This window comes from Lagenorhynchus albirostris, chromosome 11, assembly GCF_949774975.1.
Source record: "Lagenorhynchus albirostris chromosome 11, mLagAlb1.1, whole genome shotgun sequence".
NCBI lineage: Eukaryota > Metazoa > Chordata > Mammalia > Artiodactyla > Delphinidae > Lagenorhynchus > Lagenorhynchus albirostris.
Window position 1 is genome coordinate 99,721,670 of NC_083105.1, and position 17,126 is coordinate 99,738,795.

At 51.5% G+C, this 17,126-nt stretch overlaps 1 protein-coding gene across 1 annotated transcript; it reads left to right on the forward strand.

Moving 5' to 3' along the window:
- The first annotated feature begins 9,190 nt into the window (after positions 1–9,190).
- FGF23 (fibroblast growth factor 23) lies at positions 9,191–16,912 on the forward strand. The gene is made up of 3 exons (XM_060167082.1): positions 9,191–9,386; positions 15,053–15,156; positions 16,478–16,912. The coding sequence occupies exons 1-3, from the start codon at positions 9,191–9,193 to the stop codon at positions 16,910–16,912; spliced, it is 735 nt and encodes a 244-aa protein (XP_060023065.1).
- Positions 16,913–17,126: the final 214 nt, after the last annotated feature.

The window sequence follows — 17,126 nt, forward strand, 5'->3', positions numbered from 1 at the left end:
TTTTGTTTTGTGTTTGTTTTCATTCCAAGTTCAGTGTCCTGCCATCACGTCAAGCTCAGGGAAGAACTCATCGCTTCATTCAGTAGATACTTAATAATCTCCTAACACGTGCCAGGTATCGGAAATAACTCTGAAATGACGATGGCTCTGAAGGTCACCTGTGAGGAATTCTGAGAGCAGATGAGAGCCATGTGGGAATCGTCTGAAACTGCAAAGGGAGGTTGGGGAAAAGGAACCCTAAACACAAGAAACATTTACCGTCTACCAAGCGGGGCTATGTGACCCCTTCCCATGAAATTAAGTACCACATATGTCATAGTATTAAATCTGGTTGACTATCTAATGAGGCAGCTACAATTATGACCTTTCTTTTTAACTTTTTATTTTATATTGGAGTAGAGTTGATGAACAATGTTGTGTTTGTTTCAGTTATACATATACGTGTGTCTATTCTTTTTCAAATTCTTTTCCCATTTAGGTTGTTACGTAATATTGAGCAGAGTTCCCTGTGCTATACAGTAGGTATGACCTCCTTTCTGACAGGTGAGGAAACAGAGGCTCAGAGCGGGGAAGTGGCTCGATGGGGTAGAGCCCCGTTTCTGGCCTGAACTGTCCAACCCCAGGACTCTGCTTACTCCGAGCCACACTGCAGACAAGTGACTCACAGATAGAGAGGGAACAAGGGGTCTGAGCACGGAGCACAACGGGAGGGGCGAGAAGGTTAGGTTCTTGCCTCTCCCGGCGGACTCCCACCCCCTCCCCATCATGCGGGCCGGAGCATCCTGTCTGCCCCAGCCCTACGCCTCAGCAACCTGAGGGGATGCCTGCCTCCGGAAGCCCCGGCTTCCTGCTTTCTGCTGAACCCACAACGCGTCAGGCCGGCTTTCCCAGCTGCAGCACGCAGACGACCTGACCTTACAGGCTGGGGCTGAATCACCAGCCCCTCAGCTAGAAATAGCCTTCGCAGAAGTGTGTGGAGGCCACGTGTACACCGGGAGGGGAGGGGGCAGGGCAGTGTGTCCAAGGAGTCCCAGGACCCCAAGATAACACGGGTCCGGATGTGCTGCATCCCAAACACGGTAGGCTGGCCTTGGTCACAGGCTCCAAGGAGGTGAGTGGGCACCAGGATGTCTGCTCTCCGACGTGGGCTGCGTGACGAGGCCCAGGCATCCTGTGAGGGCGGGCTGGGTTCCGATGGGCAGCCCTCGAGCGCCAATCAGATCAGGCAGGCTGCGCGTGCGCGCGCGCACACACACACACACACACACACACACACACACACACACACACACACACACACACACACACACACACACACACACACACACACACACACACACACACACACACACACACACACACACACACACACACACACACACACACACACACACGACTCTGCAGTCCACAGCTCCCACCGTTCTTCCCTGAGAACAGTCCCAGCTTGACAGGCATCGCTGTCTTCTTTCTGGTTTTGGTCAAAGGAGCAGAGTGGGGTATTAGGAGAAGGCGGTAGCCCGGCAAAGCCCGGCAGGCAGAGCCACGGAGGGTTCTAGACTTTGCTCCTTCTTCCCCACCTAGAAGAGAGCAAACCTCCAAAGTTCACCCTGTAGAGCTTGTTCCCAGCGTACCACGTCCTCCCAGCTCTCCCCTGGTGGTGTTCTCTGCCTACCATGTTCCCATCCCAGCAATTCAGTCCCTGAAAACAGGAATGTTCACAGGACAGGGGGGTGTCGTTGGCGGAACTCTGAATTCAAAGCAAGACGGCCGGGGTCTGACTCCCTGTTCTGCCACAGTCGAGGCGTAGAACCTCGCACAAATCCCAGATTGATCCTTAGTTTCTTCATACGTAAAATGGGATTCTTATTCTCCCACGGGGTGGTCGGGAAGATCCGACAGGAGAATGCACGTGAGGATGTTCCGTGAAGAGTATTCCGTTAGGAAAGGTCTTTGTAAATGTCAGGGGGGCTTCTGTTATTACACAAGACTTGGGGCATGGGGACCAGTCCTGGCTTCAGTTCAGATCACCATGGGAACGCCGCTGAAATGTCTCCTGCTGTGACACTGCCCTGGCCTCCTCCCTGGGGTTACACGTGGGCCCAAGTAGGTGTGAGAAAGCACTTTGTCACTGGGGTTGTTTTATACCTGGGGCAAGGTCCTACCTGGTGACCTTGGAACAGGGCTTCCCAATTGTCTTCACATGGTGGCCGACATAGAAGGTGACATCTGTCGGCACACTGGACGCCCATCCTCCTAGGTCCCTGCCACTGCAGCCAAGAGTCAACGGCCCTGCACACCTGCTACCCCTGGGGACTTACAGGACGCACAGCTCAGGAAAGCTCCACTTCGAATTATAAACTTCTTTAAAAAAAAAAGTGAGATTGGTTGGTGGAAGTGTGGGAGGTACAGATTGATAAACTTCACACAGAATCCTTATTCAAAAGCTGTGTCCCCGGTTCCTCCATCCCCACCCCCATGCTTCCCCAGCAAGTCTGACCTAAGTCTCTGACTTTACTCTGAACGGAACCAGCACAGCCCTGTTCTTTTCACCCAAAGTGAACCCTCTGTGAAATCACTCCCACAGCCTGGGACACACAGCGTCGTCTTATCTCCCCCGAGCTGTAGTGGTGGAGGCCAGGAGAGGGTTTCCAGTAAGAAGCGTGTTAGCGGAAAAGAGGCGGGGGAAGACGTAGGGAAGGAAAGGGGACTTGAGGCTGCAGCCACTGGTCATTCTCTGTCCTCTGCTGTCAGGCTCTTCTGTGACCTTCCCTTACCCGGGGTCCCCAGAGAAGGCATCTGCAGGGCTTTAGCCCTCTTTCTCCTGCAGCATAAACTTTGTTCTAGCACCAAAGGAGAGACCGCAGAGGCATGGATTCTGTGATATTACAGAAGCCCCTGTATTTCATTGGGGAATGTATAATGAGGGTTTTATTTATATATTTGGGTTTCCTTCTGAGTACCTCTATTATAATAGTGACCTATAATACTAAATTATAAAAAAACATAGTCCTATGTATGATATTAAATATTAGATTAGAGGCATCTGTAATTAAAAAACTAAATAATAAAGATCAGAGAGGAAATAGATAAAATAGAGATTTAACAAACAATAGAAAAAAATCAACAAAACCAAGAGCTGGTTCTTTGAAAGGATAAACAAGATTGACAAACCTCTGGCCAGGCTCACCAAGAAAAGAGAGAGAACCCAAATCAACAATATAAGAAATGAAAAAGGAGACATAACAACTGATACCACAGATAACAAAACACCATAAGGGAATACTATGAACAATTATATGTCAACAAATTCGACAACCTAGAAGAAACGGATGAGTTTCTAGAAACACACAGCCCACCAAATTGAATCAGGAAGAGATAGATAATTTGAACAGACCGATCACTGGAAGTGAAATAGAATCTGTAATGTAAAAAACTAAATAATACAGATCAGAGGGGAAATAAATAAAATAGAGAAATAAATAAAATAGAGATTAAAGGCGTCTGCCTTGCTTGAGCTGATCCCTCATCCACTGTGGACATTATAAGCAAGGCAGTGGGAGAGAAACAAGGCCACCAGCAGAGAATGTAAACACTTCCAGTCACTGTCTACAGGTGGGCAACTCCCAGTCGATCAGGTCAAGTGTAGCAGGTGATTAAGCAAACAATGCAGGAGGGGGTTGGAGGACAAGACGGTGTGCAACCCTCAGAGAAACTCTCAGACTAAGGCATCCGGGAGGGACTTCAGAGACTGTTTCATTCACCATCCACCACCTCATCAGTTTACAGATGGGGAAACAGGTCAGAGGGAGGACATGGTCCCTCAGTTTGCACGCACAGATTTCAAAAGAAACAGGTTCCCTTTGACGGGGAAGCTGATACACATGACGGGGGCGGGTAAGGGATCTGCTCACGTCTTATCTAAAGGAACGCAAGGTAACTAATTACGCAGGCAGATAGATGCTGTGCTGACACATTTCATTTCCCTGACCCTGGAATGAATTATTCCAGGTAGTGACTGTGACACTGATTCAGGCAAACACCGTGGCCGAGTTTTGTTCTCATTCTTTTGAATGTACTTTCGTTTTTAGAGCAGTTATAAGTTAACAAAAAACTCGAGCAGACAGCAGAGAGTTCCCATATACCCCCTTTCCCACCCTACACACAGTTTCCTCTGCTACCAGCATCTTGCATTAAGTGGTACGTTTGTCACAGTCGATGAGGCAATAGTGACGCGTGATGGTTAATAAAGGTCCAGAGTTTACGTGAGGGTCCACAGTGTGTCGTGAGCTCTGTGGGTTTTGACAAACGCACCGTATTGCGTTTCCATCATCACGGTCTCCTACAGAACAGTTTCACTGCCCTAAAATGCCCCTGCACTCCAGTTCTTGGCTGTGGGTGTCCTCCCAGTGCACAGTTCCCCTCACTGTCTCAGACGGTGGCCAGGTACCACCAGCCCCAGACAACAGGGTGCAGTGCGTGCATGGTACACTCGCAGGGCTGGTCCTGCCACTAAAGCATTTGCTCCCAAGAGATGCTCTTGTCCTAGGAAGACCTCCATCTCCTGCTTCTCCTCACCTCCAGCCACTCCCCCTTCCACGTTCTCACGACAGCTTCCTCTCGGTCACCGTCTAGCAGAGCCCCTCCCGCCAAGTTCATTTCTGTTATATTTGAGATTCCACATATAAGTGATATCATACGATATTTGTCTTTCTCCGTCTGACTTACTTCACTTAGTATGAGAATCTCTAGGTCCATCCACGTTGCTGCAGATGGCATTATTTCATTCTTTTGTGTGGCTGAGTAGTATTCCATCGTATATATGAACCTCTTCTTCTTTATCCATTCATTCAAATGTAGATGGACATTTGGGTTGCTTCCATGTCCTGGCTATTGGGAATAGTGCTGCTGTGAACATTGGGGTGCATGTATCTTTTTGAATTGTAGTTTTCTCTGGATATATGCCCAGGAGTGGGACTGCAGGATCATATGGTAGCTCTATTTTTAGTTTCTTGAGGAATCTCCATACTGTTCTCCCTAGCGGCTGTATCAATTTACATTCCCACCAGCAGTGCAAGAGGGTTCCCTTTTCTCCACACCCTCTCCAGCATTTATTATTTGTAGACTTTTTAGTGATGGCCATTTGGACCAGTGTGAGGTGATACCTCATAGTAGTTTTGAGTAGTGAAGTTCTTGAAGTGACCTGCTAGCACTCCTCACAGGACTGTCAGAGCATCAGATGGGATGCTGGGTGTGTGTGTGCATCGTAGGTTGGGAAGAGCCAGACAGAAGCAAACGGTCTTCTGCCCAGAGCATCGCCAGCGCCTTGAAGAACAGGACTGTGCTTTTTCATTCTTAGGCTTCCCTAAAGACTTTCTGCAAAGCACTAGCCAGAGAAGAGACTTTCCATAAACAGTTACGTGTGGGTTGATTGGACGCATTAGAGGAAGAGAGAATAGGATTGGATATTAGGAGTGGAGCTTTCATCGTCAGGAGAAGAAGACACAGGGTGGCATTTTCAGGAAGGCTGTAGCTCTTCCCCTATGACCATTCATCCTGGAGGCTTAGACATCCATCTGCCTGACCCCAGGGATTGGATGGGCAAGATGCCAGGGAAACCACTGCTGAAATGATGGAGCCAGAATCATGAAGACGTGGGAATAGGGAGCAGAGACCTCCGTCTGCAGACGGAGACTTTAGACAGAGTCCAACAAAGCAAAGAAAACCGTGGCCCATCCTGAGACCACCGCCCCATTCCCTGGTCTTTCTTTTACCAAGATTCCTCGAAATTTTTTTCATCATAGTTTAACAACAGTCAAAACAACATTTTTTTTTTTGAAAATTGTTGAAAACCTTCACATGGAGAGAATACGACCTTGGGAGAGAATTCTCTGCACCTTCTCAGAGAGGATTCTGAGAAGTCAGGGGATGAGGGGAAGGAACGAACTTGTGGGAATACAGATTTGTCTAGTCCCCAGGCCATATTCAGAGCCTCTATTCTATGACTGTACAGGCAGGGTCTGGACCGGAAGTCCTCCACAGAGCTCCCGGGGCAAATTCTCCCAATGCCAGGACAGATGTCCCCACCTGCTGCATCCCAGGCAGCCATATGGGATCCAAAGACAGAGATATCCAAAACCCACAAGCCGCCGGTCTTGTCCTGAGCTTCCTGTTCCCATCTGGTACCAGGGTTTCACACCTGGTTCCCAAGGTCACACGCTCCCAGATCCTCCGACCTGTGCAGTGACAGCTGATGCCCTCCAGGGGTCAAGAAAAGGAGCACACTTACCCTGGGCTCTGTCATCCTCACCCTCGGAAGCTTCTAAGGAGATGCCACAACTACAAGCTCAGAGCACTGTACGGACTTAGCATTCAGTGCTAGGACTCCCCAGAAAATCCCATGTACATCTTAGGCTGGAATCCTGGAAGGGGATGGACAGTGAGATGTGGCTCGGTCCCTGTGTATTGACTCCAGCGCACAGGATGGGTGCAAAATCTGTTCCTTGATAAGAACTGTAGAGTCAGGCTTAGGGGTTGCAATCTCTCAGGGAGCTTTGGAAACAAGTGCAAAGAGTCTCACCTTCATTCAGCAGGGCGAAGGATGGTCCTGGGGGAGTTATGGTTGTTCTCTCGGGCAGCCAGGTTGGGAGCCCCCGGCAGGAAGTCTAGCCAGGAGCTGGAAGGTCTGCCATCCCTGCTACTGGGCAAATCCCTACCTCCAAGCTCAATGTTTCCTTATCTCAGGTGGGAAGAATTACTCTGAGATGCTTGCACCTTATTTCACTCTCACCAAGTGGGGGATCCTTCCTCTCCCCGAAATCAGCCTACTCCCCTGGGCGGTCCTCTGCCCTCAGATCCACCTGCCAGGCATTCAGGGCTGGTGGGGAGTCTTCGGAAGTGACGTAGGCCGGCACGTCAGGTCTGTCTCCTAACAGGACACACGGAAGTGGCCAGGGAGGTTCCACCTCCAACCAGTCTGGGACCAGAGCGCATGACCACATCCTTCTCTCAAGACACCTGCCCTGCCCCCTGCAGCGCATTGGCAGCGGCTGGGAAACCCCTCTCTGACCCACCCTGCAAGTCTCCCTCAAGCCCCTTTGCCCCCAAGTCCCCCTTGACCACGGTGTCCACTACCGAGGTCTGTCCGTCCTCCAGATGCTCTGGTATGTCGCACCCGTCCTGGTCACCCAACGCCTCTCACATGGTGGCGCCTTGTATGGAACAAGGTCTTCTCTGCTCACTCGCATCGTGGGCCCCTTGAGGATGTTTGCGCTGCTTTGCATCCTGTGGTGAACACATGTACAAACCATTCTGTGGCCGTCACTAAAGAGAGCTGTCTCACACAGCACTGAAGCGTCCTAAATCTTCTCTCTAACCTGGGGGGGCAGCACCCCGTGTCTTAGAGACACATCCTGGGTCCAGGCAAGGAGCACTATGCCCCTTTGCTCCTGGACCTGTCTCTCCTGCTCTTGTGGCTTCAGCCCCAACACGGGGACGGCTCAGGACACCCGGATTCAAATCCAACCTCTCCCGGCGTGAGCTGCACATCTTTGGGTGCGTTATTTAAACTGTCTACATTGGCCTCCTAATCTATACAGAGGAAGTACCTGTACCTCTCCAAAGGGTTATTATGAAAAGTGAATGAGTTACTATAAGTAAAGCACATCATAAATTCCGTAAGTGCCAGGTGTCTCTGAGATCATCATCGGAGGGGCAGCGGAGGGAACCGGAAGACCCTGTCCCGGCTCTCCTGTTGATTTGTTTTGTGACTCTGGACGTGTGAACCCCAAGAGTTCCATTTCTTCGTGTCTAAACTTAAAATATGGATGACACCTGGGGAGTCTACCTCTCAGAGTGGCAGCGAGGTTCAGATGAGCTCATACCCGTGAAAATGCTTTGTAAACGATAAAAACACGTGCATGGGCAGGATAACCAATGCCACGTCTTTGTGCCCGCGTCTGTGTGACCACCCTTCCCATGGTGCCTTCTGTGTTAGCTGGGAGCGCCTGGGGCGGGGATCACATCGCTCCCCTCTGCCAGCAGCCCCGATCTCCAGCCTGCCGCCCGCACGTGGTCTGCACTCAGTAGAGGGGACGTGGGAAGCGCGACAGTCCCCCCGCACGTATGTTTTTCTAGAAGGCGTGCAGTGGCCTGCCCCCCAGGGGTGGCCCGTGATAGGACTGTCGCCCCACACGAGAGGGCACATCTAGTCCCAGGAGCCAGGCCCCCCACAGACACTAAACTTGGGGACGCCTGGCCTGCCGCTCTGCTCCCGGGACCCTCCCGGGCTCCGGTCCCTGGGCTTAGCCAGCAGACTTGTCATCTTCATGAGGTTTCTGAATTCACCTCCACGCTATTGGAGAGACCACAATACCAGTGGAGTTGCCCTCGGCAGTTCAAATCAGGGAAACCGAGCAATCAAACCTCAGCATTCCGTAAAGGCGCAGGGACTCTGAGGCCTTTCTCCTTCCCTCCAGTCTCGAAACCCTCCCAAGGCTGCAACCTTGCTTTTGTGCCTCTGTCTCGGTCTCCCACATTTTCACGAAGAGGGGGTCTCAGAGGACGCCACTGCCTGGTACTGACCTGGATTCCTTCTGTATCCCTCAGAACACCCACTTAGGGCTGTGCACAGACAAAGCTCTGGGCGCTTAGTTCCGGATTGGAATTAAAAAGACTGAGAAAAACAAAATGAGTGGACTTGATGGGAGATTAATTGCACAGGCATCTGTTGACTGCATGAGTGAAGCTGGATTTTTTCGGAACCACTGGCTGCCTTCGCATTTCCTGGTGGAAGTGGGGCAGGTCAGCAGACAACCCAGTGTCGTAGATAACTTTTGCCCACACATCATTCACTTTTGGGAGCGTTGGCTTGAAATTGAGGGGTGTGTGTGTGTGTGTGTGTGTGTGTGTGTGTGTGTGTGTGTGTGTCTGGAACCGACGTGCCTTCCGTGAGCCTCAGAGATCCCTGTATTCTCTTCAAATGGGCTGATTACAACACAGAGGATGTGGACGGTGGAGTTTTTCCTGTTTGATGTCACACTGCTACCCTTTAAAAGTCCGAGGGAAAAAAAGGAGGGAATGCAGCCTAGGAGCCTCAGGCCAGAAACCAGCAAGGAAGAGGAGAAACAGTCCAGGGAGGCCAGGCGCAGAGCCAGGGTCGGGTTTCAGACGCCACACCAGCCAGAGAGCCGCGATGCTGGGGGCCTGCCTGGGCCTCTGGGTCTGCGCCCTGGTCTGTGCGGTCCGCGCCTATCCCAACACCTCCCCGCCGCTGGGCCGCAGCTGGGGCGGCCTGACCCACCTGTACACGGCCACGGCCAGCAACAGCTACCACCTGCAGATCCACAGGGACGGCCACGTGGACGGCTCACCCCAGCAGACCATCTACAGTAAGTTGGGGCTCCGTCTAGGCTGGGAAGAGGGGGCACGGATCTGTGCCTCCACCTGCAGGGACTTGGGGAGGCCTCGGCTGGACCAGAGGGCTACTCCAGCCTCCTAGCTTCTCGCCCAGGATCCGTGAGTGCGTGTGTGTGTGTGTGCGCGCGCGTTTAAACCTTGGGAGAAGATTCTTCCACCTCCCCAATTACTGTGTATTGGTTTCTCCCAACGAGAATAATTTCCATCTTAACTACAGTCCATCTTCCCACAACGGCAGCCACTTTCTCTGTGCCCTCTCCAAAGAGTCAAAAAACGTACAAGAGACAGGCAAGGAGCCTGGGAGCAAAAAAAGTCAGATCGGTCAGTAGACACTGAGTTTGGGCACATGAACTTTGGACTGGGTTAACGGTAGAGGTTGTGAAGATTTCGGTACCAGACCAGGCCTTGGAATAGATAAACCCAGAGGCCCTTTCCAACTCAGAGCTTCTAGTATGCTGGCCTTATAAAAGTTCTCAGGGAAAATGTATTAAAGACTAGACTGGCCAGGAATCCTGTCTTGATGAGTCTGACCCAGTGCCTCCATCCATCCATCCACGCACACCCTTCATCCAACAAGCTTACTAGGGGCTTCAGTGGAACCCAGGATGCTATGAGCTGGGGAGTCTTCTCTGTGGAGCTGGAAGATCCACTTATTAGCAAATGAATCTGGTTGGGAACTCACTGAAAACACGAGACAGCCGGAATGTTTTTAAAGATTAGGTTTGTGGAAAGTTGGACCACAGTCCACAATAGTCAATCCATTAGCTGTGTTTCCGACGTCCCCAGAAGGAATAATGGGGTGGGGGGATGACGGATTTTGAGAAAGACAAGGTCTTCTATTTGAGGAAAACCTGTAAAAATTAAGGATCCAGAAAAATGCCAACCGATTCAAAATAGATCCAATCAGAGGAAGGGAAGAGTAAGCACAGTCTCTGTTTAATTAAAGACAATTTCTTATAGGAATAACGACTGGCCCTTTATTGTTGCACTAAATTATTCTGTCATTTTGCTGTGGCCTTGCTATACGCAAGACATTCATCTGCTAAGAGTCAAAGGACCTTAAACCTGGTAGTGAGAGAGAGGCATGTACAAAGCCAGAAGTTCACACCTCTTCAGGTGCTCAGTGGATGGTGACAGGGGGTGAAAGAAAGGAGGAAGTTCTCCCCAAATGCCAAACAGGTTCCAGAACTTAGGGGAACACAGTGGATTCAGGAGTCAACATCTTGGAAGCCAAGTTTGAGTCCCATGGCAAAAATTCTGAAATAAATCTGGATACAGCTGATGCATCCGAAGTATTGCCCGTTTTAGTCAATGGGTATTTAGCAGAACCTACAACGTGTCTGACATCGTGAAAAGCTCTGTGGCTTCAAAGGAAGACCAGCCCTTCACGCACCTCCAGGTTTCCAACCTTCGTGTCTCCCAGCTCATGACCAGCTTTGAGGAAACACAGTTTTGCCCTCTCGTGGAAGGCCGCCCTCACTTCAAGATGAGAGGCGATTTAAAACGCAGGACGGTAGATTATGGTAAATTATTTTGATTCCCCTACATGGAAAGGGCTGCAGATAATTAGAGAATGCTTATAAAATTTCTCTATAATCACAGAATCCTTTTGATGAAAGGAAGCCCCCGAAGACACGGCCTGGTGGGGGGAGAGGGAGGGCTGTGAGCGGTGCCCGTAGTGGGTAGGGCTCAGCCCACTGAGTTTGCAGCATGAATCATAGAATTTTCCCTGTTATAGCCACCGACCTCGGGCCCCGAGAAGGCACAGAGCGCTAGCTGGAATGAATTAAAATGACTGAGAGGAAGCAAAGTGAACTGAACTGATTTCAGATTTTTTTTTTTTTTTTTACAGAAATGTGATTTTGTTTTGTCATATAAAGAACCTACTAAGCCTTGTGTCTCTGGCAATTAAGGAACCTGGGAAGGGACTGAGTCAGGGGCGAGAGAGAGACACTTTTGCTAGTTTATATAACATTTATACTATTCAGATCAGTTATCATGAGCATTATATATATAGATAGACAGACAGATATACACACTAAGATAAAAGTTACCCCAAAAGGAAAGAAGAAACACGGATGCCTGTAGCTCCGTAGGACAACTAAGTAACAGGCTGGAGAAGGATTTGTAATGACCTCCCCGATGAACGCAAAGCAACGGTTTCACATTGATGGCAAGGCGTGGAGTGTTTCTTCCCCTCCTAATTAATTACAGCTTTCCAGTGAAATGTGGTTCACTTGATTACTGTGCTCTACCAAATTCTTGATTAATAGTTGAGTGCTCAGCCCATCTCTGGTTTGCTGATCGTTGTAAAATTATCTGCCTACAAGATTCAATACCCTCGTGACTTGCAGCTGGTGTCAGGGAGTGTGTCTCCAATGTCTGTCTCCTTCCTACTATGAACACGGCTACCCTCCCACTCTCCATGAGCCCCACTTTGTGGCAACAACAGCAAAGAGATGCTTATTTCCCCTGGTTAATATTACTCCCTGGCTCCTGGTCTTTTTATTTCCTCTCCTTCCCCAACGTCACTTTCTTGTGCCGAACTTGAAGCCGAACTATCCCTGGGCTCTCTAACCCTTCAAAATGTTATCTTCCTTTGGGGAGCTCAAAGTCCTTTACATCCATCATCTTATTTATCATTTATTGACCATGAGACTAGAATAGGGCAGATAATTTTCTACTTTTATAGCAGAGATTGAGGCAAAGTGGTAATAGTAACAATCACCGGCATTTAGAAAGTGGGTTTATAGCAGATAAAAATGTTATCTCCTTACACCCCAAAGATGACCAAATGAAATAAATGATTCTACTCCATATGAGAAAACAGAGGTTCAAGGACTCAGATAACTGGCTTGTGGTCACATAGGCGGTAAATGACCTCGGGGAGACCTGGACCCGGGTCCCCTGCTTCTTCTGTATCACGTGCACAGACACGGCATCACGAAAGGAAATGTCCTTTACGCCTGCCGGGCTCCAACAGGTGTGGTCCCAGCAGCCAGCGGTTGGTGCCTTCTTTCTGCCAAATGCTGCCCTTGGGTCGGTGCAGAGCTGCCTCAGTCACCTGCACGGGGAGGACAATCAGCTCTTCCTTTTGCTGGACTTTTGCACCGGCTCCTGTGGGTTTGATTCAAGCCTGTGCGTCCTCACGGCAGCAGCTCCCGGTGCCCCTGAAGGCTGTCGTCTGTCCTCACTGGCCCTGGAGACAACGCACACTGCTCACAGGGACCCAGGCATCGGCTGGCAGCTGGCAGGGTGTGGGCTTATCGTCAGGGGCAGGCCAGCCATCCTCCACAGGGCCTTCCATCTGCTGAATGTTTTCAAGGCACCTTTTTACAGCATCATCCCATTTGATCCTGGTTGCAACCCTGGGAAGCAGGCAGGACAGCTGTGATTCTTCTCTCTTCCCAGCTGAGGACTCTGAGGCTCGAGTGATGAGCTGCCCAAGGCTACAGAGTTAGTACAGGGCATAACAGGGACCAGAATCTTAGCGCCCCAGTTCCGGGCTCCTGGCTCAGCCCCTCTCCCCTGACCCCCTCGGGGGTACCGTGACCTGGGGGCCTCATGGCCGTGGCCTGGATCTCGGCCCTTGACTTCATCTTCTGAGGCTTGTCGTGACGTCAGCTGGAGACGAGCTCCAGGGCTGTGGGCAGAAGATGTTAGGGTCACTGACCTGAGTTTCCTGAGTTTGAATCGTGCCTTGGTTTCCTCATGATTTAAATGGGGAGGCTGCTACTTCCAATATTAATACTGGTGACATTAACAACATAGCTGGTTTTGTGGGGGGAGGTTTTTGGAGGTGGGATTCTTTTCTTATTTATTTATTTTTGGCCGCGACCCATGGCATGTGCGATCTTAGTTGCCCGACCAGGGACTGAACCTTCACCCCCTGCAGTGGAAGTGCAGAGTCTTAACCACTGGACCACCAGCGAAGTCCCACAGCAGCTATTTTGAGAGTTTAAAATGTGTCAAATACTCAGAGTGCAACATCTCAAAAACAGTTACGAAGTGTAATTTTTTTTCCCCCCAAGTAGACTGAAAATTCATCAGGGAAACAATTTCTTCCATGTTCCTTATGTCTCTCTCAGGCCTTCTCTCAACATTAGCCATAGATCTGAGACTCACAGGCAAACCCCGTTATGGAGCATTTAATATCTTCCGCACCTCCCATGCCCCACCCCACTTCCAGAAGCTTCCCTCAAGCCTAATCCTTAGCCGAACTTGGAAACCAGTGACCTCTCCTCTTTGGCCCTCTGCCTGGGCTTGTTCCCAGCCTGGCGGCCTCTGCCCCACATCACTCTGACTTCTCTGTGCTCAGCTAGTGTCTAGTACTGCCTGCCGCTCTCCTTGGAGGGCTCTGTACTGAGCCTCCGTGGGGGTAGATCTGGGCTATGAGTCACCCCACGAGGCACCATCACTTACTGGGCACAGATGCCTGGCGTTTCCACCCTCTCCAGGCTACATTTCTAGAAGACTCGATCCCCTGCCTGGGCTACCTGCCTGGGAACTGTGAGGCCAAATGAGATGTGTGGGGAAATTCTGTGGTCGGCAAAGGGAAGAGGCCCCAAGACCTGAAAAGATGATTCTAGTAGAAAATGTCAGGTAATTAAACAGCATCTGGGGAGGAGTCTTGCTGAATTAGCACTCATATCACACCTTTTATGGTCTCATTGTACCCTTGCTACAAAACAGAGACTTTAACTACTCACTGGTACTTGTTAGACTTGCACATCCCCATGGGGGTGTGGGGGGGTCATGCTTAAAACTGTTGTCAGTTACTCAGGGTGTAGGTAGTGTGAATGGGTTTCAGGCCTTTGTCCAGGGCTAGTTTTTGAGAGGGGCTGCACCTGGGGGCACCACCAAGTGAGAAAGGGACCAAGAATAGCGATGAAGAAGCAAGAAGTAATTCCCTGCATCCCAGGATCTACTCGACATGGAAAGATACACCATCTGCTTCTAAGTGGCTCACCCTAGGGAGGCACCAGACATGTGAACTTATTAAGGCAGGTGAGGAGATACATGCTCTGAGAGAGGCGAGTCGGAGCGGCTGAGAACAGGTCATTCTGATTAGGGAGATTAGGAAAGTCTCCATAAAATAGTGACATCTGAGCCTGGCCTTGAAGCGTGAGTGACCTCGATAAGCAGAGGGGGGAGGAGAACCATTGGAATACAGTTCTTGACACATAAAGGGTGCTCGCTGCTGTATCACTGACTCCTGCACGGCTCCCTGGGTGGAGGGTCAAGCTGGATGCTTGAAAGACATCTGGGCATAGATTTAAACATCACAAAAGCAGAAGGCTTGGGAGGATGTGACCACCACCACAGACATTAAGAAGTATGAGACAGGCAAAGGGGAAAATAAAGAGAGTCCAAGCAGAGAGAGAAACACGTTGGTACAGGTGGAAGGAAGCTGGGAGTTCAGGGTGCTCCTTACAGGCAGGACGACACGCAGGAGGCAAGGGGGGGAGGGGGAAGGGGGGAGGGGCGGGGGAGGGGAAGTCAGAAGAAAGAGGCTGAACAAGGACAAGAGGAGGCTTCTGTGAAATCATCACCACCCTTTAGATCAATCAAGGGAGGGTCCTTGGAGGTAGGGGCTGGATGTGAAGCCTGGTTTTGACTTGAATGATTTTCTCCATAGGTGCCCTGATGATCAGATCTGAGGATGCGGGATTTGTGGTGATTACAGGGGTGGTGAGCCGGAGATATCTCTGCATGGACTTCAGAGGCAACATTTTTGGATCTGTGAGTTTCTCTGTGTGCTGGGTAATTCTTAAAGATTCCACTTGCACATTACCTGGGTGATGTTTTCACTGAGTACTTTTTTCCATCTAAGTATCAAATGCTCAGGCTTATACAGCTGAGGTCTGAACCCAAGCCATCTGGCTTTGGAGCATCTGGGCTCTCAGTCTCTAGTCCTACCTGCCCTTGGTCCCCATTTTTTAACTAGCACAGCACCTTGTCTGCAGCCCAGGTCCTCAAGTCACATACGTTCACGTTGGAAAGTCCATTAGAAAGAAAGGGTGAGAAGCCACTGGGGTCTCATGATCTTGTTACTAGATATCCTTGACCTTGGGCAAGTCCCCTATTTCTCTCAACTTCAGTTTCCTCACCTGGAAAAAGTCAAGTGGGATGGACCATGTGCCCTGTGGGGCTCCCCCAAATCAAGATCTGTAACGAACTCCCTCGGCCCCAGCTGTGATGGCTGGTCTTTTGGACTGGTGAGCAAGGGCTTTCCCAAACTACAGGGCGCGGCATATTCCAAAGCACGGGGGGCATTGGACAGAAGCAGGGCTGTGCATCTCAGAAGCTCCTCCCACCAGAAATTCCAAGAGAGCAATGACTTTCTGTTTTACTTACTTCTGTGTCCCAGCACCCACCATAGTATCTGGCCCAGAGTACATAAATATCTGTTGAACAAATATAGACAAATAAGTACATAAATACCTGTTGACCGCATACAGGCATCTACAGAGTCCCCTCATCTGTAAAATACTTACTTCGTGGACTTCTGAGGATTAAAGGACATCCTACGTAAAGGCCCTAGCAGGCACTTAGCAAAACACAGCACCAGTTAGTGGCAGAGTGAGGGCTCACGTGGGTCACCTGGTGATGAAGTTCATGTCCCTTAATTCCCAAACTCTGTTCTGCCTCCGAGGGGGAGTCTCCTTACTTATGTGCGGCCCTACAAACCCCAGCCCACCTTTGTCCAGGTGAGGAGACAGACCGAAGCCACCTCCGAGCCAAAAACAAAAGGCAGAGAGAGGGCAGGCCTCCGTCCAGAAAGCAGACAGAGGCGCCGGCTCCGTCCAGCCCGCCCCAGGCAGCCAAGTGCCGGCGGCGGGTCCGCGGGCGGGGCCGCGAGCTCCCCAAGCCTGTCCCCACCTGCCAGTCGTAACCGCAGTTTGGAAACGAGTGGAAATCACTTTTGCTCAGCAGGGCACGACAGGGTTAAAGGCAAGGCCCGAGGAGAGTGGGTGGGAGAATTGGGGTCCCCGGATGGAGCTGGTCCCATCCAGCCCGCCGAGGACTTCGGCCTCACCCGGTCGCCCCGCCCCGCTTTCAGCATCACTTCAGCCCCGAGAGCTGCAGGTTCCGGCAGCGGACGCTGGAGAACGGCTACGACGTGTACCACTCGCCGCAGCACCGCTTCCTCGTCAGCCTGGGTCGGGCCAAGCGTGCCTTCCTGCCGGGCACCAACCCGCCCCCGTACGCGCAGTTTCTGTCGCGCAGGAACGAGATCCCGCTGCTGCACTTCGCCACCGCGCGGCCCCGGCGCCACACGCGCAGCGCGCACGACGGCGGGGACCCGCTGAGCGTGCTCAAGCCGCGCGCCCGCGCCACGCCCGCGCCCGCCTCCTGCTCGCAAGAGCGCCCCAGCGCCGAGGACAGCGGCCCTGCGGCCAGCGACCCGCTGGGGGTGCTCCGCGGCCACCGGCTGGACGCGCGCGCCGGGCCGGGGGGCGCCGAGCGCTGCCGGCCCTTCCCCAGCTTCGCTTAGGGCGGCCCAACTCGGAAAGCCAAACCGTCTGGGGCGCGGGCTGGAGGTGGGGCGAACCGGCCCCCCCTTCCTCCCTTAGCGGGAGGTCCCCGGGGATTGCCCTTGGAGGCCGGAGTGGTGGCGCCCCTCGCCTTCCTCCTCCCACCTGGACGCGCTCCTTTGGGAGAGAAGGTGTTCCCTCACCCCCATCCCTTCCTCTTCCCTCTCCTCTCCT

What these genes read in the sequence shown, in the direction of transcription:
- FGF23 (XM_060167082.1), top strand. Translation starts at nt 9,191, where the DNA reads ATGCTGGGGGCCTGCCTGGGCCTCTGGGTCTGCGCCCTGGTCTGTGCG. An exon ending in ACCCCAGCAGACCATCTACA is followed by an intron (nt 9,387 to 15,052) that starts GTAAGTTGGGGC and finishes TTTTCTCCATAG; the next exon opens with GTGCCCTGATGATCAGATCT. An exon ending in GAGGCAACATTTTTGGATCT is followed by an intron (nt 15,157 to 16,477) that starts GTGAGTTTCTCT and finishes CCCCGCTTTCAG; the next exon opens with CATCACTTCAGCCCCGAGAG.